A 24,571-nucleotide genomic window follows, 5' to 3' on the forward strand; every position below is an offset into this window, starting at 1 on the left:
TGGACCTATCTATTCTCAGCCAATCGATACCACTGAAAAACCCGCATTTTCAAATTCTAGCGCGACTTCCCTAATATTCATGCACCTCCAGCACTCTATGGACCCAATCCTGGCGACTAGAACTTGGACATTATGGCAACGGCAGCCCCCATCACAAGTCTTCACGTCCTTGCCATTCACCGAAAAGCCATCTGAGTCTTTCCCCTTTTTCACGGTGCATGTGGCACTCCAGTGTGCACATTTGGATATGTACCCACTGGAGTCATATTCGCTGCCGTGCAAGAAGGCTCCGCCCGGATCGGTGTTGTAATCAATACTCTTTGGTAAATTGGTAACATCTCCGCTTTTGAGTGTCTTCTTCGCCTTGGCTTCGTCACACCAGTTGGGGTCTTTGCCGTTCGAGAGAAAGTATTTGAGCGGTTCGGTCTTGCCATTCGCTAACCATTCGTCCTAACCTTGTAATGCAAGAATCATAGACCCAGTTTTAGTTGCCGATGCTGCATGGCTACTCGATGTTGTAGTTACAGCATGAATGCCACCTTTTCCCGGGGCCGCATAGGTAGGCCAGGTGGCTGCTCCTAGAAGCACCACCAGATATGCAGGCGTGGACCACATTCTATTCGGCTGAGGTCGAGAAACGGCAAAGTGCAAGAAAATGCTCAGATATCCTGAACAATTACGGTCGGAAGGACCAGACTATATAGCAACCGAAAATACCTAGAAACACGAGAGAAATCGTTACACGTCCCGAAATGATATCCCCAGCGCCCTCAGCTTCAGGATTCACGCTAACAAGCATGAATGGCCCCAGTTCGCACTTCGTTTCCTCTTGAATCACCAGCGAAGAATAGGGGGGTCACATGGTTGAGGGAAGAGAATTGGACAGAATTGCTATGTTTACAGTAATTAGTAACTAGATCTTACCAAAGTAGTCAAAAAGGTATAAGCCATTCCAGAAGACAAGGGCCCACTGCTTAGTTCTTCTAGGCCCATTTGTGCCTTTACTTTGATCATGGGTTTGAACATTGGAATTCCACTATTCGGGTAGTAACAAAACCACTTGGCTGGGAGATGAAGGGTGACACTTGTGAATCATCGACCTCGGAGGTAATCTGTGAGGTCGATGTTGTCTTTGTCGATGATCTCAAATTGCTCTTTGATCGACGGGGGCCAGGCATTCCAACCTCGGAAATACCAGGGTTCATGGGGGCTCGGTGTCAGATCGTCAGGTCGGTAATTTTTCAAGTTCCGGGTTAGTTGCTAGTAATCACTAGTAGGGATGCCTATCGGATATATCTAGTATATCCAGGGTTTCGCATAGTATGAGGCAAATATGCCCCGTATTATTACCACGTACCCACCGAGACCGAATCCAGTAGTATCATATGACCTCAAATCCCTTCTTTTTATATCCTTGTCGCATAATGTGGGACAGATTGCTCCCTTTGGCCGCATGAATCCGTTCCCCACCATTAACGGTAACCATATTAGACCTTAGTGTGTGAGTACTATATTAAGATATGAAGTCTTAATCATCAGATCATTGTGTATGAATCTGAGTCGGAAACCTTGGAAGTTGAGTGTTATTTTGCCTTTTGTATAGAAAGGGAGCAGTGAGTAATTGGTATACTTTCGCCGCCAAAGGCGGTGATGCTTCTACTTGTAGTACTATCTTCAACATCTTCAACCATATTTTCATGATACATGCCAGTGGAGCGTCGGATTGGGCATTCATTTTTTCCCATTTTCTTTGCTTGTTGTCAGTATATAATAGAATGTCGGACATGGCCGAGTTTCGAGAGTGCGGGTCAGTTTGATCACTAGGCGCATGGCTACGAACATCTCCGACTTGCCTCGCATTTCCTTCGTCCTACGCTATCTTCGCCATTTTTTGATTTTGACTTAATATTGCGTTCCAAATTCTCAGCAACTATGAATCAACTCGTGGACAGAGTGCTATATTTACGGGCATGGATATTTGAGACATTGCTATCAGAAGAGAGATCGTTTGCTCGCCATGCTCAGCATGACCTGGATTACAGTTGGCGGGGAGACCTCGTGACACTCAGCAGCGGGCATAATGCCTGATTAGGACGAACCAAAGTCTAATATATTGTTCCAACGTTGGCCAAGTATTTCCCCACATCCACGGATTTTATTCCCCTACTCTGCAGGGATCCTGCCAAGCCCGGCGGGCCCGAGATGAGGCCCGAAAATGGGAGCTTTGGCTTGGAGATAGTGAATAGATATCCTATGAGGAAGCTTGTACTCAGGTAAGATATAAAATGTTATGCGGTTCGAATGATTGGCTGAAATCTTGTAGAGGTTTGTAGTTCTTTCTCGTTTTGTTTTTAATAAAAAAAAGCTCAAGTACAGATAAAGTGGGCGCCCCGATGACCGAGTAATAGTGCCAGGTGTGATCGACCTGGTCACTGATGCCTTCGGGCATTCGGAGAATGGCAGTACTTGGCAAACAAGAAGGATGAATAATTCACCTGCCAAGCTGTAAGCCTATTCCTCATTGGTCAATCCCAGCGTGAGTAGACTTTTAGGTTCGTTAGCGAAGCGGGGGTCGTAGCATTCGTCATGCAGGACTGACTATATGAGTACCTCACCCGATTTAAGTACCCATTTTAAGTAGTTTCTTGATCCATAGATGCTGGTTTCCACTTTTCGTTCTTTCTACCCCGATATAATTCAAAGCCTCGGTGCCAAAGTAAAGACAAGTCAAATACCATGTGAGCAGCCCAATACCTCCGTGGATGCTATGTTATAAATTGAGTGATATTTCCCGACAAACCCCGAAATAATGCAAAATATCTCTTCAAACACGAGCGATCGGTGAACCCAGTACGGAACTCAGAAAATAGAGGTTTTTCTGCTTCAATCATGTTCTTTAATCTTCAATTGCTGTTGTTAGCTCTTCTCGGACTCAATATATACGCTGCCCCTTTACCAGAAGAAACCTATGCACAAATTACCAAGAGAGGGGCCAGTCTGAATGAGTTTTTAAATATTCTCATCGGTCACCTACCGGTGGTCAGCGAGTCTCTCACCAAGGGTACAGCTATTATCACTGATTTAAGCAACTTGCTCGGCATCTTGACCGGTGCGCAAGAAACATATAATGAAGCTGGAGGCACGTGCAAAGAATACACCGTGGTGTTTGCTCGTGGTACAGCCGAGCCGGGAAATGTAAGTCTCATGGGGTATCAATACGAGAAAAAGCACTTGCTAAATGCTTCTCGTCGCTAGGTTGGAGTTCTCGTCGGGCCACCATTGTTTGATGCTTTGCTGGACACATTCGGTGATTCTGCAGTCACTATCCAGGGTGTCAACAACTACGCAGCATCGGTCCAAGGATACTTGGCTGGTGGAGATGCGGCTGGAAGCACAGAAATGTAGGTCGATGAAGAATGTCGCACAACACTTATGAGATATTGACCAGCTTTACCATTGTAGGGCGCGGCAAATCGAGGCCGTGAAATCGAAATGCCCCAAGACCAAACTAATTGCTTCGGGGTATTCACAAGGTTGCCAGATTGTGCACAATGCTGCTTCGAAGCTCCAAGCTACAACTGCAAGCTGGATTAGCAGCGTATTGCTGTTTGGAGATCCCAGTACGAATTAATACTAAATTCAGGATGATATCTTGACTTTCTGCTGACGATGAATAGAGAATACACAACCACTCTCGAATATTCCTGCTTCAAAAGTGTACACAGCATGCCATGCTGGGGATGATATCTGCAAAAATGGCATCCTGATCGGTCCCGCCCATTTGACTTATGCTTTGAATGTAGAGGACGCTGCCAAATTTGCTGCAAATGCGGCATAGATATAAATCCAAGCTGGGCCAGGCAAGCTACTGATTTGAATGGTGAAAGTTTTTCGAAAGGTTCTTTGTGCGCTATACATTACTACTTGTAGTTCTAATATAAATCGAAATCTGCAGTAGCCGTCTGACTCCATATGGGGAAAGCGAATAATGCTTTGGACCGGTGATTTAGGTCTTTTTCTCAACCGTTATACTTCGTGTCATTCTGTCTACGGCTGTATCGCTGTTCATTGTTGGGACCAGGTACTGCGGACTATATTTAAATAGGATCAGTGGGAAACATCACTTTGATGGTTGTAAGTCCCGGTAAATCAGAACTTGAAGCGAGTATTCAAATCCAGCCTCAACGCTAATAATCCACTCTGAACTCTTTGAAACCCTGGAAGTAAATATAGAGGTTGAAAATCTCCCTGGAGCTAGAAGCCGATAATTCAACTAACTACTAGGTAGTGAAGTCAGACACACTAATCCTATAGACGCAAAGACAAAAATATAAGTATATTTGTAAAGCAAACTTGAGTACTCTGTTCGAGTTGACCTAGTACTATAATGCAAGTAGCAAGCCAGCGCCCAAAACCCCGGAGAGAAAATGGTTTGATTTTCCCGTGGACGACGCTGCTAGCCCCTTGGAGGAGGTGCTAGTAGCACCACCACTTTCGGCAGTTCCAGTGGCAGTTGCAGTGACATAGGCCGTTGTCACAACTGACTCGGGACCCAAAGAGCCCGAATTACCCCCAGACGCGGTGGTCTCATTGGGACCATTACCCGTCGCCGATGTGACAGGAGAGGGCATCAGCGTCGCCCCGGGAACCGCAGCTGTCCCTGTTCCGATTTCGTGAATATCATCGTCACCCCCGTTGTAATCTGTATTCGCAAGTGAGATCTCATTGTTTGCAAGGTCGTAGACCACGTAGGCCCCACGCAAGAATGGGTCACCCATAAGATTCACCCCAGATTCGCTGTACCCAAGACCAAAGATGCAGTCACCGTCGGCGAAATCAGGCTCACTGTAGTTCTCGAAAACTAGTTCACTGATTGGAATCGTAACCGTGGCACCTGAAAAGCTGAAAGTAAAATTGTAGTCTGCCTTAGCCATACTGCAAGGGATATAACCATAGCCATCGGTCGATGAATAGCCGCCACCGACCTCTTTGTAGACGGGGTCTATCAGCTCTTTGGGGAGAGAAATTAAAGGGCTTCCATTGTCCAGGGTGACAGCTAAAGGAAGACCCTTCGCATAACTCTTGGTACCTTTTGAGCTTTTAACAGAAATATCTGTCAAGGCAATGGCTAGAGATAGGTAACGACCATATAGCTGTACAATAGGCACAGTCTGCAGCTCGCCTTGATACCTCGCTTTGTTGACACCCCCGAAGAGAAGATTTCCAGTGCCATCAAATTTGTTCAGCCACAGACTATAGGCGGCTGATTTGATGGCACCGCTTTTGACCAAAGCCTCCGGGAGGTTGTTGTATTCCTTTTGAAGGTTGGCTGCAGCATAGGTAGCCCCCGCATATCCAATTCCAAGAATACCATCTGTATACCATAACATCGTATTAGACATTAGTCAAATATAATGAGTAACTTCGCATCGATGCGCGTTCAATGACCAGGGCTAGGTTCAAACTTACGAGGGTTTCTACTTTCCTCGGCCACCGCGAACTCCATATCTTTAATCGTAGCACCCCCAATCGCCAGTGTGTCGGTCGCATAGGGCCCCGCAGCCAAAAATGCATCCACATAAGTGGCATTCATGTCATAATCCAAAATATCAAAAGTTGAGGAGTTTTTGATATCGAATAACCCGGTTGAGGAGCAGGGATCGTCGTCTCCGGCACAGTAGGTAGAATTTGGGACATTAACCCAGATATCGCTGCTACCGGTGTCGAGACTGAGGGATACATTTTGGGCCGGGGTACCAACGGTGATATTCACCATGTAGTACACGTTTTGCTATTTTGTGAGAGTTAGCATGGATCTTGGTCATTGAGGCTCCCTCTGGAAGCTAGAAAAACAGCCCCGGGATCGGGAAACTGTCTCATACCACATTGTACAAGGCCGTACTGGCGACTTTGGAACTGCGTTTCTGTAGCGCTTGGGAGCGTTCGCTGCGAGAAATTGGGAGTCCGAGGACCGCAGGTTCGTCACGTTTGTGCAGGGTGATGGCATTGGCGCATGGCAGCGCAGCCAAGGCAGCGATCGGCAAGATTGAGGCTCCCCACATCCTTGTCTCCACGCAGATCTCGATCGTCGTAAATTTCTCCGAATATTGGCAACCGTAGTTCTGTAGAACCAAATACGGCGTCGTCGCTAGGAAATATACGATTTGCGCGTTCCTCCAGTAATGAATGCGACCGAAAAAAATCAGAGGGAAAACGGAGAGGGATATGCCTATGTACCCCAATTTCCCTGGCCACCCTCGCTACATGCTAGCTTGCCCCTAAATTCCTGCTAACGATTGTGATTCCACGAACGATCATGATTCCACGAAGTGGCTATTGAGTCATCTTGGAAAGGACCAATTATCTTAGAATAAATCTTGCGTTGCAGCTCTAGTGGCAGACTAAGGCTCTCGCTAGCTCAATCCATTCGCTAAGCGGAGCCTCTTCTATGGACTAAGCTCGGAGGTCAACGGAAGTTAGACCTATAACCGATTCAAAACACGGACTAGTGTGGTTCATAACCGGGTTCCACCCGGGTTATGGATGGCACTAATCCACAAGCTTTATGGACCATTTTTAATGGCCCCTATGCATCTGTATTTCCTGTTCACGACTAGCCTGATAAATTGGTTCATTATTGATAAGAGCCGTGCGAAAAGTTTACCAAATATGTCTTATTGTCGGATTCAGCCGCTGTGTAACTTGAAATTGATTAACATTGGCAAGTTAGTTATGACCTTGAAGCCTTGATTACATGTAGCTTTCCGCCGAGAACCCACAAAATAGTAGGTGTGCTACTCCTTCACCAGTTTATATTTTGCTACCCAATGATATACTATACTCACTTGAATTCCCAAAGATCCATAGCGGTCCCGGAAAGAATGAAATATCAATAGTAGGCATAGTGATATGAAAGGAAGGTACTCGAAAATGATGTCACTTTCAATAAATGGCACCCAAAGTATGTTAACACGTACGGGTTATAAGCTTGAGGTAAGTCTAATTTTCGGTAGGAAAAAGCTGTTGGTGCTTGAATCACTTTTCAATTGACCATTAAAAGCCTTGTCCATATGATCAAATTCACAACAATCCATTAGCGTAGCCATCATTTCAAAATTATTAGCAGGCACTGCAATCCGTAGAAGCAAAGCAGGATTGATGAGTGAGTACTTTCTTCTGTGATTATAAATCTCGTGAGACTTATCTTGAATACATGTGGAGAACTGCCTGACTTTGATTATCAATAACTCTAGCCGCTCCAAGAACGACGAGCTTATCGAATGATTCTATTTCAATGGAGCCGTATTGTCTATTTAGCATATCACAGTAAAGTTTTTCCGAGTTAAAGAGGCGGAAATACCTCACTCGGGTCTCATTTATCAGACTCAGGACTCATGCATGTGTCGAGACGATGACAAATGAACCTGTAAAATTACAACGACTTTGGCGATCCACAAACGGCGAATGGCCGTAATCAAGATACAAGTAACAACCAGGGGCTCGGCCGGCAAGTCCCCTAAACGGGTGTTCACCTAGTAAACCTTTGGAACTCGATGGAATCCCCGCCCAATAGCACGTACATTCAGATCAGGCGACTCCGAGCAAATAAATCCATCGCCCTAATCAACGTTGTCGAACATATCCACAGAACATTTCGGTCAGAATCCACCAATGTCGGATTGGCTCTCTCGTTATGGATGTCAAGCCAAGAGAAGCTCGCATGGTCTCTGAAACTAAACCAATAGGAGTCCCCCGCCCCCATAGACTCCACCGTTGGGGGAGGGGCCCTATAGGGCAGAGCACTCAGAGCGAACGGACCCAGGGGCGGCCAAGAAAATCCATCGCGTCTAGTCTGGGACGAGGCAACCTCGATTCCAGGGTCTCGCTCTGGTGTGACTGGTAGGTTGAAAGATGTCTCCTCGTCATTCTATTTGAGAGGTGGTTTTCCCGTTCACCTTTTTGTCGTCAGCGATCGGCGACAGCTATGAAGCATTCGCATATTTTTTGGGTAGTCGCCTTGGGTGTATCGACATCATGTCTTGGTAACGATTTACACACATCATTTCACGGCCTTTCACAGATAGCCGTTAATTTCAAATAGGTGCCGAGACAAAAGAATGCGACACTGCCACCAACGTGGTCGAGGACGGCACAAACGTCCTCGAACTACACACCCCCGATCAGCTAGACGCGTTTGAAGGGTGTACAACGCTGAATGGACATATTGTCATTCAGTCAGACTATGCCGGCGAATTTATCCTCAATGGTGTGACTGAGCTCCATGGAAATATCTCCACGGCTAGTAGTGGCTCGGACGGCTTACATCTGTTCGAGATGCGTAACCTTGAAAAAGTCAATCATATTGACCTTTTTCTTGCCGGCGATGTTCATCTACCAAGCCTAAATAGCACAGGGAACCTAAAGCTTGTCCAGAAGTCAGGTAGTGGCAAGATAGATCTGAAATCGTTGGTCGAGGCTGACAATGTCTCAATTCGAGGGAGTTGGCCAAGGTATGAATATTCTCAGCTCTGTGACATCAAACATGATTCCATCTCACACACGATTTATAGCACTGATTTTAGCTCACTGAAGACGGTTACGGTAGCCTGTGAGTTTTATGGCTACCAAGTTTATGGCGGTTCTCCTGATGGGACCCTTACGCATATCGTGGTTGATCTTCCCTCGCTCGAAAAAGCAGATTACTTCGATTTGTCGGGGACAGTGGAAAGGTTTGGCCCCTTGCCTCTAATGTAAAATTATTGCTGATTCTATGATACTCAAGCGTATCTCTACCTAAACTAGAAGTGCTGGGATACATAGAGCATACTGATCTTTTCCCCGCCCAGGGGCTATCCATCAGGATCGAAGATGAGGAAACACTCGACTTTGACGCTCCGAAGCTTCACACGTTGAATGGCGAGCTTTTCGTTTACGGTGGTGTATCTAGGTTCGACTTTCTGGCTTATTTATTATCAGCCCTTTCATAGCCTGTGATATTCTGATCATTTCATAGTCTAAGCTTGGGTTCTTTGGGCAAGACCACCGTGCGCGCTGAAATAACCACAAGGGTTCCCCTTGACCTCTATTCGACTATTCAAACTGCCAGTTATTTTAGGATATGGGGGGGAGCTACGCAGGTTTGTTGAGCATATATCGCGTCTTTTCGACATGAAGCTCATAACCTTCGAAATACAGCATCTACCTACCCGACATGGATGATTTGGGAGATGTCGACTTGTCGTATTACCCAAGGATACCTTGCAACGATACGCTGTATCAACTATGGGAAGGGCAGTCAGAAAACTCAAGCGATTGGGATGACTACAATTCGTGCCTAAATTACGACTTTCTACAAGAAGACGAAGAGACAGACCGGGCCAGCACAACGGTCATCACTACCCCTACTGCCACAACTACCCCTGGTGTGACAGAGATCACCACAAGTGGAAGCGGTACCAAAACAGCTGCTGATGACCCAGATAGCACTGAGAGCCCGTCTTCCGGGAATGCTGCTCGCCAGGCATTGTCCATACCCTCGACCAGCGGTATGGCAGTGATTATAATGACTCTCATACTAGCCTCTTTCTGTCGGTGATGCTATTCCAGTGTATCTAGTTTATATCATGTGTGAGACCATGGAATGAGCGCCAGGTCTGGGAAATCATAGATATCTTCGAGTCCCACTGGCACGGAACCTTGGAAACAGAAACTGTAATATGAAGACTGCATTGACATTTTGACTTCTGCTTTCTGTCTTAAATATCAATGCCTCGGTATTTCAATTTATTCCAAGGTTTAGGACAAAAGCAATCCCTGTTTAGCATCGCAGAATCCATCACCCCCCTTCTTCCAAACCAGATTGTAATTGACACTCCTCCAGTCCCGCAATGAAGCCCAATCTCGCGTATTCCAAGGGAATAATATATGTTATTCCACGTGAGTCCGATGTTATCAAAACAAGTATTTCTCTATTCCACATCCTCCTTGACCTTCGACTTGTCTAACTGTCGGAAAAGAACCCAGAGCAGAACGGTCGCTCCACCCAGCAGTCCAGTCAGGATGGCATACATCGTGACCAAGTGCGGATCCCTGGTCAGTGGGGTGAAGGCCAGGGCAATACATGCTCCAATCCCAGCCATAGCAAGCCAGATCGCTTGGACCAATGTCTTCATGCTTTCTGGTGCCTGGTTATAAGCATACTCAGTTCCCGTGGTCAGACAAAAGACCTCAGCCAATGCTCCACCAAAGTAAATCGGAATCTGGAGAAAGACCGAAATTTGGTTGGGGATTGTAGAATTGTCGGCGGCGACACATTTAAGTGGTGAATCAAAGCATGGGCCAGTCTGGTAGATGAGCGTTTGAACAACGGTGGTATAGGCCATAGACAGGGTCAGCAGGAGAAAGCCGACTGACATTCGTGCGATAGGCCCGAATGAGACTCCTCTTTTTGTAAGGAAGGGATAGAGTCCTTTTTGAATGATTGGAGCAACAATTATTCCTGAAATCGCACCGGCAATCTTCATCATGTCGTTTGGAATACCGTATGTAACCATTTGACCTGCTTGGGAGATCAAGTTGTTGAATGTCTGGTTATAGCAGAGCCAGTGAATAGGGAACAGAAGCCTACGGAGATGTTAGCTCTGGGTGTATATGAGAGGGGGGATCAACTTACAATACTCGGCATGTTAGAAGACTTCTTTTGATATCTTCGACAAACGAGTCTGTCCAGGGAACCTGGCGGCCGTGTTGGTGAAGCTGCGCATCCGGCTTTGCGGCATCCATTTTGAAACGACCGGTGACCCCATGTCGAAGCGCGTCGCATACCTGGGGCATGATGTTCTCTGTTGGTGAAGCTCGGACTGTGGTACTCGCATGTTATTAAACCGTCTTGACGGGGTGATAGGGGTATAGACTCACCAAAGAACGTGCGACCGAAGAGAATCGGTATAAGAGCTGCCCACATGGCGCAGCACGGAATTAAATAAGCGAGCCAAAAGCTAACATACCGTTCCAACAATGGCGTTGAATCGGCTAGAAAGCCCACAACGTTTATAGCCCTGTTTATCGGGTTAGTAATTATCGAGAAACGAGGAAAGGGAGTTTCTTTACCAGTAGAAGGCATTGTAGATATAGGTAATAGTCAACTCTCGGCTAGTGACAACCTTCTTTCCGCTTTTCTCAGTTTTGATTCGAAACTCGGTCTCGTCGTATTGGTCGGCTTAACGATATTAGCTTTCGGACTGGTACACCAGAGTTTAAGAAATCGACTCACCAATAAACGGGACCACAGTAGTTTTGAATCCCCCAGATCCAATAGCCAGCAGTACACAAGCAACTATCATTCCGGGTAAAGCAGCCCCTTTATCAAGGGCGACGGGCAGGGATGTCGCAAAAAGAATAGTTGCCCCAATGGCCTCGATACTGCGAGAATGTTAGTCATCACACAAGTCAGGGGCAGAAGAAGACAAAGAGATAATATGTCACAGTACATAGCACAATATAGCATGGTTTTATAACGACCCAGCCAGCTATCGGCGACAACGGCAGCAGGTACGGGCGTGATATACGACCCGATTATCAGTGCATTGACGATGTTAGATGCAGTGGCTTGATGAAGTCCTAGTGCTCCCGGAACCTCACCACCTGATGGGTTTTGGAGGTAATTCTCTGTAAACGATCAGCCAAAGAACTATTGTGGGCAGGGTGGGGATACCACGCACGTAGAGGAGCGGTCGCTCCATACCAGACAAAGCGCTCCAAAATACCCGCGATACATGCTATCCAAAGCCGAGCCGGAATGTTGTCAACAACATGAAGGAGTTCGAGCACTTCGTCTTCGGAGGCCACGCGACCGTCATCGTCATCGTCGTCCGAGGGAGGTAGACTCCTATTTTCATGGAAATCTGCTTGGTCCTGTTCTGTTTTCGGCGAGGCAAGAGAGGCTCCCGTGTTAGTCTCATCGCTCACATCACGAGCATTAGAAGCCATAACCAACCGTGACTGTAAATTAGACTCCGCGGCGATATCCGCAGAGTCGTGCATATCGAGCATAGGGCCGGTCATTGTCGTAGATGCGATCTGTAACTTTTTGTCTGGGCTGCCACGACTTGTATAAGAAGGATCGGGGGGTCAGAGTCAAAGACAGAGCAGAGCGAAGGAGCAGTTGGTTGCATAACACTGTTGCACTGTTCAGGCGGTAAGATAAGGAATGAGCATGGGTATTGGCCTGGGCATCGACATGGGTATAGACAGAGGGGTTCGGACCCCAGAACTCCGCTCCGAGTGGGTCATGTGGAGATGGAGATCCCGGATATCCGTCGGAATTAGCCCCAGCGGGAGTGGAGATACTCGAAATAGCTTTGTTTTTGTCAACTTCTCGTCATGCTATTCTTTCAATGTCAGTTCATAACAATCCATGTGATTTGATATCGCTATCCGGCCCGGAAGCTATTGACTTCCCGTAGTCTGAATGCGCTACTAGTTCCATAGCTTCAGGTAGAGCCGCTGCTCGGCTATATACATTCTGGCGCTCGGACATAGTTGCCGCAATCGACCCGGTGTCTCCCAGGTTCTGCCACGCCTTCAATGAACTTGAACATTTCTACCTGTACATATTGATTGATCCCGGCCATTCATGGTACTGGATAAATAACCGAGTAGGATGGATGCTGAGTAGTATAATGAATGCATATCTCTAGTTTATGGTTACCCTTCTCGATTGCCAGCAAGCTATTTTTCCATGCCCTCCTCGGGTGAAACATCGGTGACAAGCTTCTTGGTGCTTGGCAATTTGAGCCGCTCCATTGCCCAGCTTGCCATCCAAGCAAGGGACGGCGTAGCGAGCGCAACCCAGAACACATCCTTCAAAGCGGAGTTAAATGCGCCCACGACGACATTCATCGACTCCGGAGGAGTCACCTCCCTGAAACCACTCGCGCCGACCGCTACGATCGCTGCACCATCTATACCTTGAATCTCGCTGAGATTTCGCAGAAGCCCATCAGTGAAAAGATTCTGTCCAATACTAGGACCGAGTGCGCCTCCGAGCATCTGGAAAAACATGATCATGACAAGACCAGTTGGTATGTCTCGCTTCTCGAGGACGACCTGCACAGCGAGAATTGGCAGTTGATTACAGCAGCCATATCCAATCCCGGATAATATTTGGAGCCCTATCCATTGTCCACGCGCACTGTCAACCCGAACGAGTTCGTATAGACCCCCTCCAGTAGCTAAGATAAGAGGTCCGATCCACATTAACGGTAAATAATGCCCAAATTTGGATACTATAACTCCCGCGCAGAGCATGCTGATGCTGTTGGACACAATCAATGGCAGTAAATTTATTCTCGAGACTTCGGCATTGGTGTTTCTGACAGACTGGAAGTATATGGGCCAATAGTACGATTGCACGACTATAGCCACCTGGACGAGCATCGTGAAGCCGCATGAGGCAGATACAGTACAACTTCGGAAGATGTGAAGCGGGATATTTGAACTTTGATAATGTTAGACAAAAGGCTGCATATGTAGGCCCATTGCAGGTGAGACTGATACTTGAAAAGAGGAAGAGCCGACCTTTCTTTGCCTCGGAATTGTAAGACCAAAAACACAACCAAAAGAAGACCGAAGCCAATCAGGCATCCGAACACCTTGGAATCAGACCAAGGGTGAACGATGCCACCCCATTGTAATGCCAAATTCAAACACGATGTTGCACCTAGTAGTAGAATAGCTCCTGGGAGGTCGAGCTGGCGTAGCTTCTGTATCCAGGGCATGTCCACCTTCACGGCGGGTGGTGGCTTTCTCAAAGTGAACCAGACCAGGGCTAGCCCAATAGCTCCGAAGGCTTGAATTTTGTTAGCTCGCGATTGTATATGCCTCGTTAGGAAACGAAACTTACGAAGATTGATCCAGAAAACAAATCGCCAAGTCAACGTTTTGTTATCTGTTATAGAACCACCCACGAGTGGGCCAATGGCCGATCCAATGTTGTACATGCCCAGGACAATGGGCGACAGCATCGCCTGTTTTTGCAAAGACACGCAATACGACAGAATAGTTGTCGTCCCACTCACCAAGCCAGCAGCACGTAGACCAGAGATTGCACGACCTATAATAAGCACAATAGAATTTGGGGCGACTGCAGAGACGACAGAGCTGAGTTCAAAGACGGCCAGCGAGCCGCAGTAAATCCATTTGATGTTGTAGAATGAGTAGAGGCGACCACATGTCGGCATCAGTGACATTTGGGCGATCAAGTAGGAAGAGCCATACCAGCCTATGTCGTTGAGGCTATGGAAGTCGCTGGTGATACTGGGTATCGCCGTCGCTTGGCAGGACAATTAGATTTGATGCTTCCTCTTTGATATTATGGGTCACGAACCCAAAATTGTATTGTCAATAGCCAACACGAAGCAAATGGACATGAAGGCCGGGGTCAGGGAAACGAGAGCCCACCCTTGCATGTATTCGGTTGTGGGCTCTTCACTCTCCTGAGTGTCAGTTCCATCCGCGGTCACCCCACCAGGGGGCGCACCCTCCGAAACAGGACCCATCATTTCGTTCCGTACGCCCATTCTCTCTGTAAACCTTTGGTATGCAAGCAACGTGAAAACACGGTGTGGTAATCGAATGACTCCGAAGTCTAACAGCTTATAGATGGCGAGGCGCCAGACAGCCTTCTGGGAACATATTATTTCCCCGGTAATGGGTTCAGTCCTTGTTAATAAGAGGTCTTACGGACAGGGGCTGCGTGGTCGCATTGTTTGCCTCAACAGGATAGGCGAGCTCCGTGTCACTTTCATCACTTGTATGCGGATTTGTGGGTTCAGATAGGTCCCCTGTCTGCGGGCTATGCACCCCCGATAAATTTGGGGCATTTATGTGCATATGTTCGATACGCTGTCAAAAGCGAAGACTGACCGCCATTTAGCCTATAATAGTACACCTGTCCGAAGTTAGCTTCCAAGTTATTTAAATGAAGACTTGAACAAAGCTTTATGCTAAGCTATTTCTAATGCGGGGCCCCATGCATCCGGATCGACTACCTATGTTGCCTTCCCTCTCAAATAGTTTGTCATCCAAATCTTTCCATGCATGGCCATAATAGTCCAGAGCTTAGATTAGCCATAAAAAGGTACACCAGACGGGCGCAAGCTGCGCCGACCTTGATGAAAAGTCACTGTCGCCCAAGGCTTACCGCTGACTCCTAGTAGTTGCTTCTCGCTATAGAATAATCCAATTTTTTCGCCCATCCACCACCTTTCTGAATGCTAAGGCGAATAAAACTTTCTAAAATTCCTCAAATTGTTTTACTTTTTAAGAGTGTCTCAAAGTGTAAAGTATTAACACGCCAGCGATTACCTTTCACCACAACGACCGCTCAAGGTGTAATCTTTTACCAACTCAAGTGGCCAGATAGCACTTTCTCAACTTAATTTCTATTTCTGGGAAGGATACTATATGCTTTATTAATTTCCTTTAGCTCTTTGAACCAGTGTGATCGAAATGAAATCGAATGAGCGTATCAAGGAGAATGCCGATGTATTTGACTTTGAGTTGGATGACGATGACATGACGCTCCTACATACCGAGGAATATTCGCCCACCGCTTGGGATCCCACTATCCAGCGGGACTAAAGCCCTTGATAAAAAGTCTCCAGAATGTGCAGTAATAGTTAACTTTTCATTCTTTGAATCAATTTTATTGTCAAACCAGCGAGAAACGGCAACAAATGTCCCAGTCGACTTCTGTATACGCGTAACTTGAATTATACATGAAAATACAGAAGGCAATTTAGAATTCTCAACAAGTCTCTTGCCTGATTTCAGCCGTGGCCCTGCAGATACGGCACTTCCTTTGACTATTAGCAAATTGAATATGCTGCATGTAGCCTAAGTCAAACAGGCGCCGGGATATGAACATGCCTTGTCAAAATCCATGAATCACTGGCTGTAGTGTCGTCGTCTGCCTAAATCTTCGAACCAAACAAGAAAACTGCCCGCTTGTTGCTGAATTTGGGAACGTCGCTCACAATTTTGGCTACTTCGGGACTTCCAAAGGCTTTCTGGAACCCTTCTTTGCTTTCCCAGGCAACAATACTTCCGAATGCATAGAGACACTCGAATCGAACGTGGTCACAGACCAGCTCTGAACGCCGTACCTCTTCCACCGCCGTTCAATAAGTGGCATGTAATGCGAGACGTAGTATTCGATATCATACTTGGCATCGGGTTCGTTGGGGAAAAGGACAGTGATGGTGTTAACTAAATTTTGAATAAAGAGAGATATGGGCGATGGTTGGGTCGACAACAACCTCACTGTTGAAGTTCCGAAAAGCCGACATAAGATGCCGAGGTGCCTATTTCTCCAAACCCCCGCTCTCGCCGGGATTTGGAACAACTCCGAACGAGTGTACAAAAGTATTATAAGTGCGTCCCCTTTGCTAAGATTCGACCGTTATTCAAATATGCCTGGATTATTAGGACTATCGGCTGTAACCCTGCTGGGTGCAGGAACTCAGGGGACCCGACTTGCCTTCATGGTTCGTGATCACCTGCCCCCCCATTGGCTTGGGTTAAATCTGAATCTACAGTGGTCGCGACTGGGAAGGCCTGTCTACCTCGTTGATAAGAACCCGACACAATTGATTCGGGCACGGCAGGAAATCGAGCAACTGAGAACCAATACGCCATCGCTGGCCGAACCCACCCAGTGGGGAGAAGTCATCTGTTCCCCGGCTAATGATCTCACGGCATCGCTTTCCAAATCCTGGCTTGTTGTGGAGGTAAGTTGGGTAGGAACTAGCGAATGATAGATGGCTTTACTGATATCTGATAAGTGCCTTCCGGAATCCTTGGCCCTAAAGCGATCTATCATGCAGCAACTCGGAGACCAGGCTGGACCAGGCACAATCGTTGCGTCCAACTCCAGCAGCTATGATATTGTAGAGCTCATGCATGGGCTAAAGACGAAGCATCCTAGCAATTTCGTCAGTTTGCATTCCTGTAAGCATTGATCTCTTTCTTCGCGCCTATTATTATTTTATTGGAAGTCCAGCACTAACATGCATTAGACTGGCCTCCGGAAACCCCAGGTGACATATTCCACGAATAGTTCTCTATGAAAAAAGGGCTGACGAATATCAAAAGCAATCGAGATCATGGAATCGACCGAGACTAATAGCAAGATCATATCGCTACTGATGGAGCAAACAAAAGCTCATGGGTTTGACCCGTTCCATGTCCGACGCCCTTCTACAGGCTATATTTACAACCGGTATGTACTCCCTTTCGAGCACTAACAACGGAGGGGAAACCTGCTGATTCTTTCAGGATCTGGGCGGCTATCAAACGCGAGACGCTTCTCGCATTGTCTGAGGGGGTAGCAACGCCCGCCGAGATTGACTGCATATTCAAGTCGGTATTAAAGACCCTAAAGGGTCCTTGTGAGCAAATGGATATTGTGGGCCTGGATGTAGTACTGGATATTGAGAAGCATTACGCCGAGCTTCGCCCGGGGCTTCCCGAAGAGCCGCGGAAGCTGCTACAGGAAATGATTGCCCAAGGGAAATTGGGGGTCAAGTCAGGCACCGGCTTCTTTGAGCACGGAACAGAAAGGAAGCGTGCGTGAGAATGGAAGTGGAGCAATCCGGGCCTATGGTCTGTGGCTGAAATCGTATTTTTAGTTATCGCCTGCTTTGTCTTGCTAAGGTGTGAAGCTCGCTCCTATAACGGAGTCAAAAGCCTAGGTAAAAATACGAAGCTGTACATTCTGCGTAGCCGGGATGGTCTCCCTATATATTGCCGAAGCCTCGTGTCTCGTTCTGAACAGTCCCCTTCTTCGTATGCTTCTCTATGCATGATTGAAGCCCACCCTTTTGCGAAGGTGTCAAGCTGTCTTGTGTTGTTCTGATGTTCCCGGTTTCTCTCCTACCCACTGGACTCCGCCAAAAGGTGATCAATATTCCGATTCGAGGCATGTTGGATCCCGGTGTCGACGTATTCGGGAACAAAGGTTTCTGCGAGTGATCCGAAATTGAAGGGCAACGATCCATTCGACTGCCCCTGAAATAGGAGATCAAAATCAAAGTTATTCTGATCTGGTGCCCATATTACATCAGATAACAGTTGATCCGATTGCTGGATCGCATTCCATTCCTCCACTCTCGCGGACAGTTGATCAGCCTCAACCGGTTGATTAATCAGGTTACCTAAACCATGGCCCATTTGCATGGTTCTAGTCGTCCCTGACCTGGTGGCTGCTGATGGGGAGTCCATGCTCGAGTCCCCGCGATATCCAGTTCGATCTTGCCTGCTTCGATCCAAATCACTATCGTATCTCACATTCTGGTCTGTGAGCTTTTTCATCAAGTTGATGAAAAGGCGAAGAATCCAACCCGCTACAGGCCAAGACCTAGCAAGTTCGCTCATTGCAAGCATGCACTGACGAGCTCGATTTTCAGCAAGTTGACGCCTGATAGGATCTTTGCGGCGGATGGCAACGGAGTGTATGGAGAGAGCTGCGAATATGGCGGGAACACTTTGTCGATGTCAGCATTTTCTAGTCATTAAAGGTAAAAGGATACGTACAGGTGAAGCTGACCATATGATAATGTTCCAGCAGCTAGCAAATCTTCAGCTATACGGGTGGTCAGATCCGCCGCTATCATAGCTCTTTTCTCACTCTCTACTTCGCCCAGGAAGGCTGATTGAGGACCCCCGGGTCGAAATAGAAGAATTTGACAATTACTGAGATATTTTCAGCACAGCCCATAAGTCAGAGAGACCATTATCTCACTCACTGATAGCTTGCATGCAGCATGCATGACCAGAAAGATGCAGTCATAGTTTCGTCCACTGGCTGTCGCCTTAAATGCAATGGCAACTGGAACTCAAATTGATTAAGCTCTTGCAGGAGAGTTTCTCGATTATCGCCTATGCCATATCTCCGGGGCGCAAACTGCTCGGTGAGGACCTTGCCCACTATTGTTCTGCTTTAGCAAAACCTCACACGGTATTGGACTTAGTATGACTCACAAATGACTGCGAGCTTTGACATTTCGATCGTATAATTGACGTGAAAGTCGTGCTGTTCACATATTAAGTTGTTATCGAAGTCTTGATCGATCAGGAAATCGGATTTATTCAGCATTTCAACATCACAATCTTCATCTTTTATACGCGTTGGTCGACCAAGAGAAGCAGCAGCGTGCCGATCACGAGTCTACTGGTGATTAGTATCGAGGCAAGAGAGGGGCAGGAGTGACAAACATAGATGGACCACCAGATTCTTTTCCATAAAGATTGATGCGAAGGCCGCATGCCAGAATTTGCAGTGCTGACCACTCTTAGTACCAAAGAACAGCCAGGACAAGTTCATATGAACATGGAGTACTCACGATCGGTGCATTCCCAAAGTCTGCGCAAGACCAATAGCAGACCCATGCCAATGCCAAGTATCTTTCTGATCCTCAGGGCCTTCCCACCAGAAACCCAGCAAAAAAAGCACGGCTGTGAGCTGCACTTTGTCCTTTTCGTAATCCATGTCATAAAGTGCCTTGGCTCGAAGATAGCATGTCCTTCTAGCAGTGAGTCGGTTCGGATATCCAGCTCTCTCGACCAAGTCGTCACTGCAGCTTGTGAAGGCAAGGAAGAATATCGTCTGCAGGACAAGGAATGACACTCTTTCCTCACGATACAAAGCAGAGAATGCTTGTCGGTCAAGGACAGGATATGCCGGGTGAAAGGAAGTGAAGAAAACGCGGATGAGCTCATTGCGAACATCCTGTGGCGGTAGTGAGAATGAGCCCCGCATCTCAAGATACGAGATTGTCGCTGGATCGGAGTGCTTCAATCCTTCAGCCGCGTCGCGCGCGTGCTCTGACACATTGGTGGGTATAGGGTAGTGCCGCTTAACGCTGGTGCCATGACCAGAGTTGTTGTATATTGAATTAACCACGAACGAGAGACTAAAGGATTCTCCCATATAGAAGGATCTCGCGTTATCGGACTGAAAGTTTGGTTCGCGCTCGCTCGGTTGGGCATCGACCATCCGCGCATATAACATCTCAGGTCCCTCATTCAACCCATCATGTTCTGGGTGATTATCTTCCAGTTGACTGCCTGTCATAGGTGGAGTGAGTGTTTGTCCCAAGGACTGCGCATTGTCAGATGGATTCCCCGTTATGGTCTGAGGTGTAGGCACGTGTTGTGATTTCTGTGCCGGCTCCTTCTCCCTCTGAGAAACTCGATCTTGGACTCTTGTTCCCGAGCCCCTTTTTCTCGCGTATCTAGGTCAAATTAGCACCCAACTCGACCTCAAAGATACCATTACAGAGGAACAATTGAGCAGTGTCAGCCCTACCTTCCGCGTTTGAATTCTATGAGTTCGCCAGTGGTGCCCCGCAGCTGGCAATGCCAGCATGGCTGCGTCGTGGCTGCGTCGCATTTCACGCGCCTCGCATGGCAGGATTTGCACGCGACCTTTGCACGTTTGACATTCTCCATGCTTCCCGGAGTTCGTGATGTGTGTGTTTCCTCGTTGCGAGGCGTCATCTATGGATTAAATCTTAACATTTGAGCCCAGCATTTGGCGGCAACGCAAAGGATGACACAATAAGAGGAAGAATAATCTGTAATCAAAGCATCCCGAGTCCCCTGCATGCTTCCCGAACATAGGGAAGAGGCGGGGATTCGCTAGGAACATACATTCGCGACGAAGGGACAAGGGTATAAGGCGATGGGGAACCGGGGAGGCCGAAGCACCGGAGCACCGGGGTATGGGGTAGTGGAGTAATGGGGAAACACACGAGCATTTGAAGATCAGTATGGAGATCTGACCCCAATCAATATGCAGGATTCTACTGCAAAACTGTTGGGAAGGGTGAGGAACGAAGAAACAAATCCCCGAGGTGACTCGCAAGAAGCCGGGGATGTGGGGGCCCCGGACTCTGCCCACATTAGTCATCCGGGTCACGCGGCACTCGACTAGACGCATGTTCCGATTGGGCAATGAGAAGGATGGATGAGAGTATTTAGATGCGTTAATAGCTCTTTTCTTTGCCATTGCACCTGAATTGCTCCATCAATTCAGAATGATCGAAGCACCTCACACCTCCGCCAATGGCACCATTGTCTCTAGTCCAGAGCCTTACACCGTCTCCGAGAAGATCTTGGGCGTAGCCCGCCATCTGCGGGTGATATCTGTTGGTGCAGGAGCCTCTGGCTTAAACCTGGCACATCAGATCAGTCAAAATATGCGGAATATTGACCTGACTATCTACGAGAAGAACCCTGAGGTTGGGGGGGACTTGGTATGAGAACAGATATCCTGGCTGCGCCTGTGATATACCCTCCCACAACTATCAATTCACATGGGCGCCAAATCCAAATTGGAGTACTTTGTGAGCACTGAAATCATCTCTTAAAGCAAGTTGGAAGATCTCCGGCTGACGTATCAAACTAGCTACTCGCGGGCACCCGAAATTCTGGAATACTTCAAGAATGTTGCTAAGAAGTACGACCTTTATCGATTCATCAACTTGAACCACAGCGTCATCAATGCCGAGTGGGTAGAAAGTGACTCAATCTGGAAAATCAAGGTCCAAGACAATGCCACGGGCAGGATCATTGACGACTGGTGTCATTTCATGATCACTGCGTCCGGCATTCTCAAGTGCGTTGGTGCCTGCCAGTATCTGAAGAAAATATATGCTGACTCTACTGCTCTAGCAACTGGAAGTGGCCTGATATTCCGGGTTTACACAGCTTCAAGGGTGAACTCTTTCACAGCGCAGCGTGGAACAAGAATGTCTCATGGGAGGGCAAGACTGTTGCAGTCCTTGGCTGCGGTTCATCAGGCGTGCAGATCGTACCCACCATTCAGCCAGGCAAGAAACTCAGACTTGATTGTATCGGTTGTTGCCAACACCCTAGCAGATGTGAAACAGCTCGTCACATTTATTAGGACTCCGACATGGATTACAGCTGGATTTGCTCAAAACAAGGCAGGCCCGAATGGATCAAACTTTGCTTGTACGTGAGCCATAGTGTTCTTCCTTTTTCTCTGTACTAATATGATTACAGTTAGCGAGGGACAAAGGGTATATAAGCGATGTCGTATATTTTGTAGACTTTTTCTGGTCTAAGGAAACGCTACTGCAGCTAGTTAAGGTCCTTGTTCGTGAAATATCTCTCAATTGTCCAAATACCCCGGAGAATAGCACAACAAAAATCGCAATGGGGCATCATACGGAGGTTCCTGGGCGCAAAATCTCGCTTTTCAACCTTGCAGTGAGTATTGATGTCTTACCGCTGGACATAAGTACTAACTCCCGCAGGTTGTGCTCGCCCTGACGCTGGGCAGCCTGACATATGGGTATACCTTCAGCATCACATCCACCACCCTTGGGCAACCAGGATGGTACCTCTTCTTCGACCTCTCTTCGGAAGCTACTGGTCCTAAGTATTCATACACTCAAGCCATTACGGGCACCATGAACGGTCTTTTCTGTGCTGGTGATTTTCTTGGGTCGATATTTATCGGTTGGTCTTGTCATGCGATGGGACGAAAGAACTCACTATGGATTGCTTCTCCTCTTGCAATACGGGGTGGCGCACTTCAAGCCGGTGCGGTGCATATCGGCATGTTCCTTATTGGGCGGTTCATAGGAGGGTTTGCCGTTGGTAGGTATTGTAAACCATTTCAATCCAATACCTTCACTAATTGTATGATCCTAGGTATTCTCATTGTGTTGATCCCTCTATTCCAGGCAGAAATCGCACCTCCAGCAGCACGTGGATTTCTAATTTCTCAACATGGTAGGTTCTTTCTGAATAATGACCAGGAATTTTCTAACAAGTCTCAGGCGTTGTCCTCGTCCTGGGTTATTCTCTTGCCGCTTGGACCGGGTTTGCCTGTTTCTTCCCGACCAATCTCTCTTTTCAATGGCGATTCCCGCTTGCTGAGCAATGTCTTTGGCCTTTGCTTATGCTGATTCTGACTCCGTGGATTCCCGAATCTCCTCGCTGGTGTAAGTTCTGTGATCAGTCGCGATTGTACAAAATTCTGACCAAGCCACAGTGATTATGAATGATCGTATGGATGATGCTTGGTCAGTAATTATCAAACTGCACGGGGTTAGTCAAAATGACACTACCTCGGCCGCTGCCTCCTTCGCGCGGGAGGAATTTTATCAAATGAAGCAACAAGCCGTTGTCGACAAGGCTACAGCATCTGGTGAGAGCTTTGGTACTCTTTTCACGAAGCCCTCGTACCGGAAGAGAATGCTTTGTGCATTCTTCACAATGTTCGCGTCTGAATCTACAGGGATTCTGGTGGTGTACAGTGAGTTCCGCCATCGCGCCACCTCTCTGCGATAGTTATTAATGTGCGAATGCAACAGATTACTCTGTTCTCCTCTACCAAGGTCTTGGGTTTGATAACAAGATATCTCTCTTGTTGTCTGCTCTATATGTTAGCGTGGCCTGCGCAGGAAATTACATTTCTTCGATTTTGGTTGACCGTGTGGGACGGGTCAAGCTGTTCCGTGAGTAACATCACATGGACTCCGGTACACAAAATTGCTAAAAAATTCTTCCCTATTCTTTCAGTGATTGGGTTTAGTGGCTGTTTGATTAGTTTGATCTTTGAGACAGTGATGGTCGCAAGATATACTGGGTCCACAAATAAGGCTGGCTTGAGAGCAGGCGTCTTTTTCCTCTTCATCTACATTTTCTTGTAAGTTCAATGAGTTATTTTCTTCAGACGGCTATAATTGACTGACAAATTACTTTTATTGTATAGTTATGGCTGTTGTGTCGACGCTACGACCTACGTCTACTGCAGCGAAATCTTTCCGAGTCACATTCGTGCCCGTGGAGTCGCGTTTTCCCTTTCTATTCTTTTCCTTACAGCCCTGGTATATCTGGAAGCTGCTCCAACCGCATTTGCCCATATTGGATGGAAGTACTACGTGGTTTTCCTTGTCGTCACTTTGGTCAATATCTTCGTGGTTTGGTGGCTGTTCCCCGAGACAAAGGGACTCAGTCTGGAAGAGATCGGCGAGCTATTCGGCGATGACGTGGCTGTACAGCTAACGCAGCTTACAATGGAGGAGAGAGAGCTTTTGGACCAAAAGATCCTCTCGGAGAAGAGTATGGGAGATGAAATTCATATTGAGGTTAACACAGAGCGGTCGGAGGGAAACTAGAATTGGTCGCATACCTCGGTGCTTGAAAACCGGAAGATCAATTTGTGATTAAACCACACCTTTAGCAATGGGAGCACTGAGGTGAAAGCCAGTGGTTGTCGAATTGTGCTTGTTTCGATATTCTAGTGGAATCAATTGGTCGTTGCGTTATTTGATGAAGATCGACATTTTGAACCCCCCTTGCCAGAGAAACAAAAAAAGAAAAAAAGGAATAGTCAGTGCTTTATAAAATGCCTGAAAACATGGTTTGAGATCAAACTTTGGCAGAAAACAGAAGAGCATTGAGAAGCCTGGACAAGCTGGGGCCGCGAGTTTCTAAAGCACGAGCTTGCCGGATGATATCAGAAAACTGACCC

General features: G+C 47.2%; 10 protein-coding genes across 10 annotated transcripts; 5 read left to right on the forward strand and 5 right to left on the reverse strand.

The window, feature by feature from the left end:
- Positions 1 to 2,889: 2,889 nt before the first annotated feature.
- Positions 2,890 to 3,838, forward strand: N7481_003218 (uncharacterized protein; the record flags this gene model as incomplete). Its single annotated transcript, XM_057262437.1, has 4 exons — positions 2,890 to 3,195; positions 3,256 to 3,401; positions 3,463 to 3,620; positions 3,678 to 3,838. 4 exons carry the CDS (start codon positions 2,890 to 2,892, stop codon positions 3,836 to 3,838), a joined length of 771 nt encoding a protein of 256 aa, XP_057124098.1.
- Positions 3,839 to 4,382: 544 nt separating this feature from the next.
- On the reverse strand, positions 4,383 to 6,062 carry N7481_003219 (pepsin-like aspartic protease; the record flags this gene model as incomplete). Its single annotated transcript, XM_057262438.1, has 3 exons — positions 4,383 to 5,374; positions 5,470 to 5,791; positions 5,883 to 6,062. The coding sequence occupies 3 exons, from the start codon at positions 6,060 to 6,062 to the stop codon at positions 4,383 to 4,385; spliced, it is 1,494 nt and encodes a 497-aa protein (XP_057124099.1).
- Positions 6,063 to 7,984: 1,922 nt separating this feature from the next.
- N7481_003220 (uncharacterized protein) lies at positions 7,985 to 9,644 on the forward strand (the record flags this gene model as incomplete). Its single annotated transcript, XM_057262439.1, has 8 exons — positions 7,985 to 8,042; positions 8,102 to 8,510; positions 8,571 to 8,729; positions 8,783 to 8,939; positions 9,014 to 9,044; positions 9,116 to 9,137; positions 9,196 to 9,545; positions 9,616 to 9,644. The coding sequence occupies 8 exons, from the start codon at positions 7,985 to 7,987 to the stop codon at positions 9,642 to 9,644; spliced, it is 1,215 nt and encodes a 404-aa protein (XP_057124100.1).
- Positions 9,645 to 9,968: 324 nt separating this feature from the next.
- Positions 9,969 to 12,063, reverse strand: N7481_003221 (Proton-dependent oligopeptide transporter family; the record flags this gene model as incomplete). Its single annotated transcript, XM_057262440.1, has 7 exons — positions 9,969 to 10,623; positions 10,673 to 10,859; positions 10,918 to 11,057; positions 11,110 to 11,218; positions 11,273 to 11,421; positions 11,490 to 11,667; positions 11,721 to 12,063. 7 exons carry the CDS (start codon positions 12,061 to 12,063, stop codon positions 9,969 to 9,971), a joined length of 1,761 nt encoding a protein of 586 aa, XP_057124101.1.
- Positions 12,064 to 12,759: 696 nt separating this feature from the next.
- N7481_003222 (MDR family MFS transporter) lies at positions 12,760 to 14,579 on the reverse strand (the record flags this gene model as incomplete). Its single annotated transcript, XM_057262441.1, has 5 exons — positions 12,760 to 13,380; positions 13,579 to 13,652; positions 13,721 to 13,849; positions 13,904 to 14,332; positions 14,387 to 14,579. Coding segments are annotated over 5 exons (1,446 nt in total), but the record flags the coding sequence as incomplete, so codon positions are not given.
- Positions 14,580 to 15,974: 1,395 nt separating this feature from the next.
- On the reverse strand, positions 15,975 to 16,269 carry N7481_003223 (Dimeric alpha-beta barrel; the record flags this gene model as incomplete). Its single annotated transcript, XM_057262442.1, has 2 exons — positions 16,145 to 16,269; positions 15,975 to 16,124 (listed from the first exon to the last, which is right to left on the reverse strand). The coding sequence occupies exons 1-2, from the start codon at positions 16,193 to 16,195 to the stop codon at positions 15,975 to 15,977; spliced, it is 201 nt and encodes a 66-aa protein (XP_057124103.1). The 5' UTR covers positions 16,196 to 16,269.
- Positions 16,270 to 16,472: 203 nt separating this feature from the next.
- Positions 16,473 to 17,635, forward strand: N7481_003224 (3-hydroxyacyl-CoA dehydrogenase family protein; the record flags this gene model as incomplete). Its single annotated transcript, XM_057262443.1, has 6 exons — positions 16,473 to 16,547; positions 16,599 to 16,790; positions 16,845 to 17,010; positions 17,079 to 17,099; positions 17,155 to 17,281; positions 17,338 to 17,635. The coding sequence occupies 6 exons, from the start codon at positions 16,473 to 16,475 to the stop codon at positions 17,633 to 17,635; spliced, it is 879 nt and encodes a 292-aa protein (XP_057124104.1).
- A 299-nt stretch (positions 17,636 to 17,934) lies between these two features.
- On the reverse strand, positions 17,935 to 20,511 carry N7481_003225 (Zn(II)2Cys6 transcription factor; the record flags this gene model as incomplete). The annotated part of the gene is made up of 7 exons (XM_057262444.1): positions 17,935 to 18,544; positions 18,595 to 18,753; positions 18,807 to 18,987; positions 19,042 to 19,093; positions 19,186 to 19,228; positions 19,404 to 20,294; positions 20,369 to 20,511. The coding sequence occupies 7 exons, from the start codon at positions 20,509 to 20,511 to the stop codon at positions 17,935 to 17,937; spliced, it is 2,079 nt and encodes a 692-aa protein (XP_057124105.1).
- A 587-nt stretch (positions 20,512 to 21,098) lies between these two features.
- On the forward strand, positions 21,099 to 22,046 carry N7481_003226 (uncharacterized protein; the record flags this gene model as incomplete). The annotated part of the gene is made up of 2 exons (XM_057262445.1): positions 21,099 to 21,317; positions 21,438 to 22,046. The coding sequence occupies 2 exons, from the start codon at positions 21,099 to 21,101 to the stop codon at positions 22,044 to 22,046; spliced, it is 828 nt and encodes a 275-aa protein (XP_057124106.1).
- A 196-nt stretch (positions 22,047 to 22,242) lies between these two features.
- N7481_003227 (uncharacterized protein) lies at positions 22,243 to 24,215 on the forward strand (the record flags this gene model as incomplete). The annotated part of the gene is made up of 7 exons (XM_057262446.1): positions 22,243 to 22,296; positions 22,344 to 22,689; positions 22,872 to 23,036; positions 23,087 to 23,350; positions 23,409 to 23,552; positions 23,617 to 23,743; positions 23,810 to 24,215. The coding sequence occupies 7 exons, from the start codon at positions 22,243 to 22,245 to the stop codon at positions 24,213 to 24,215; spliced, it is 1,506 nt and encodes a 501-aa protein (XP_057124107.1).
- Between the last annotated feature and the right edge of the window lie 356 nt (positions 24,216 to 24,571).

This window comes from Penicillium waksmanii (genome assembly GCF_028829765.1).
Source record: "Penicillium waksmanii strain IBT 27052 chromosome Unknown utg000004l:1.0-5674109.0:1.0-5678898.0, whole genome shotgun sequence".
NCBI classification, from domain to species: domain Eukaryota; kingdom Fungi; phylum Ascomycota; class Eurotiomycetes; order Eurotiales; family Aspergillaceae; genus Penicillium; species Penicillium waksmanii.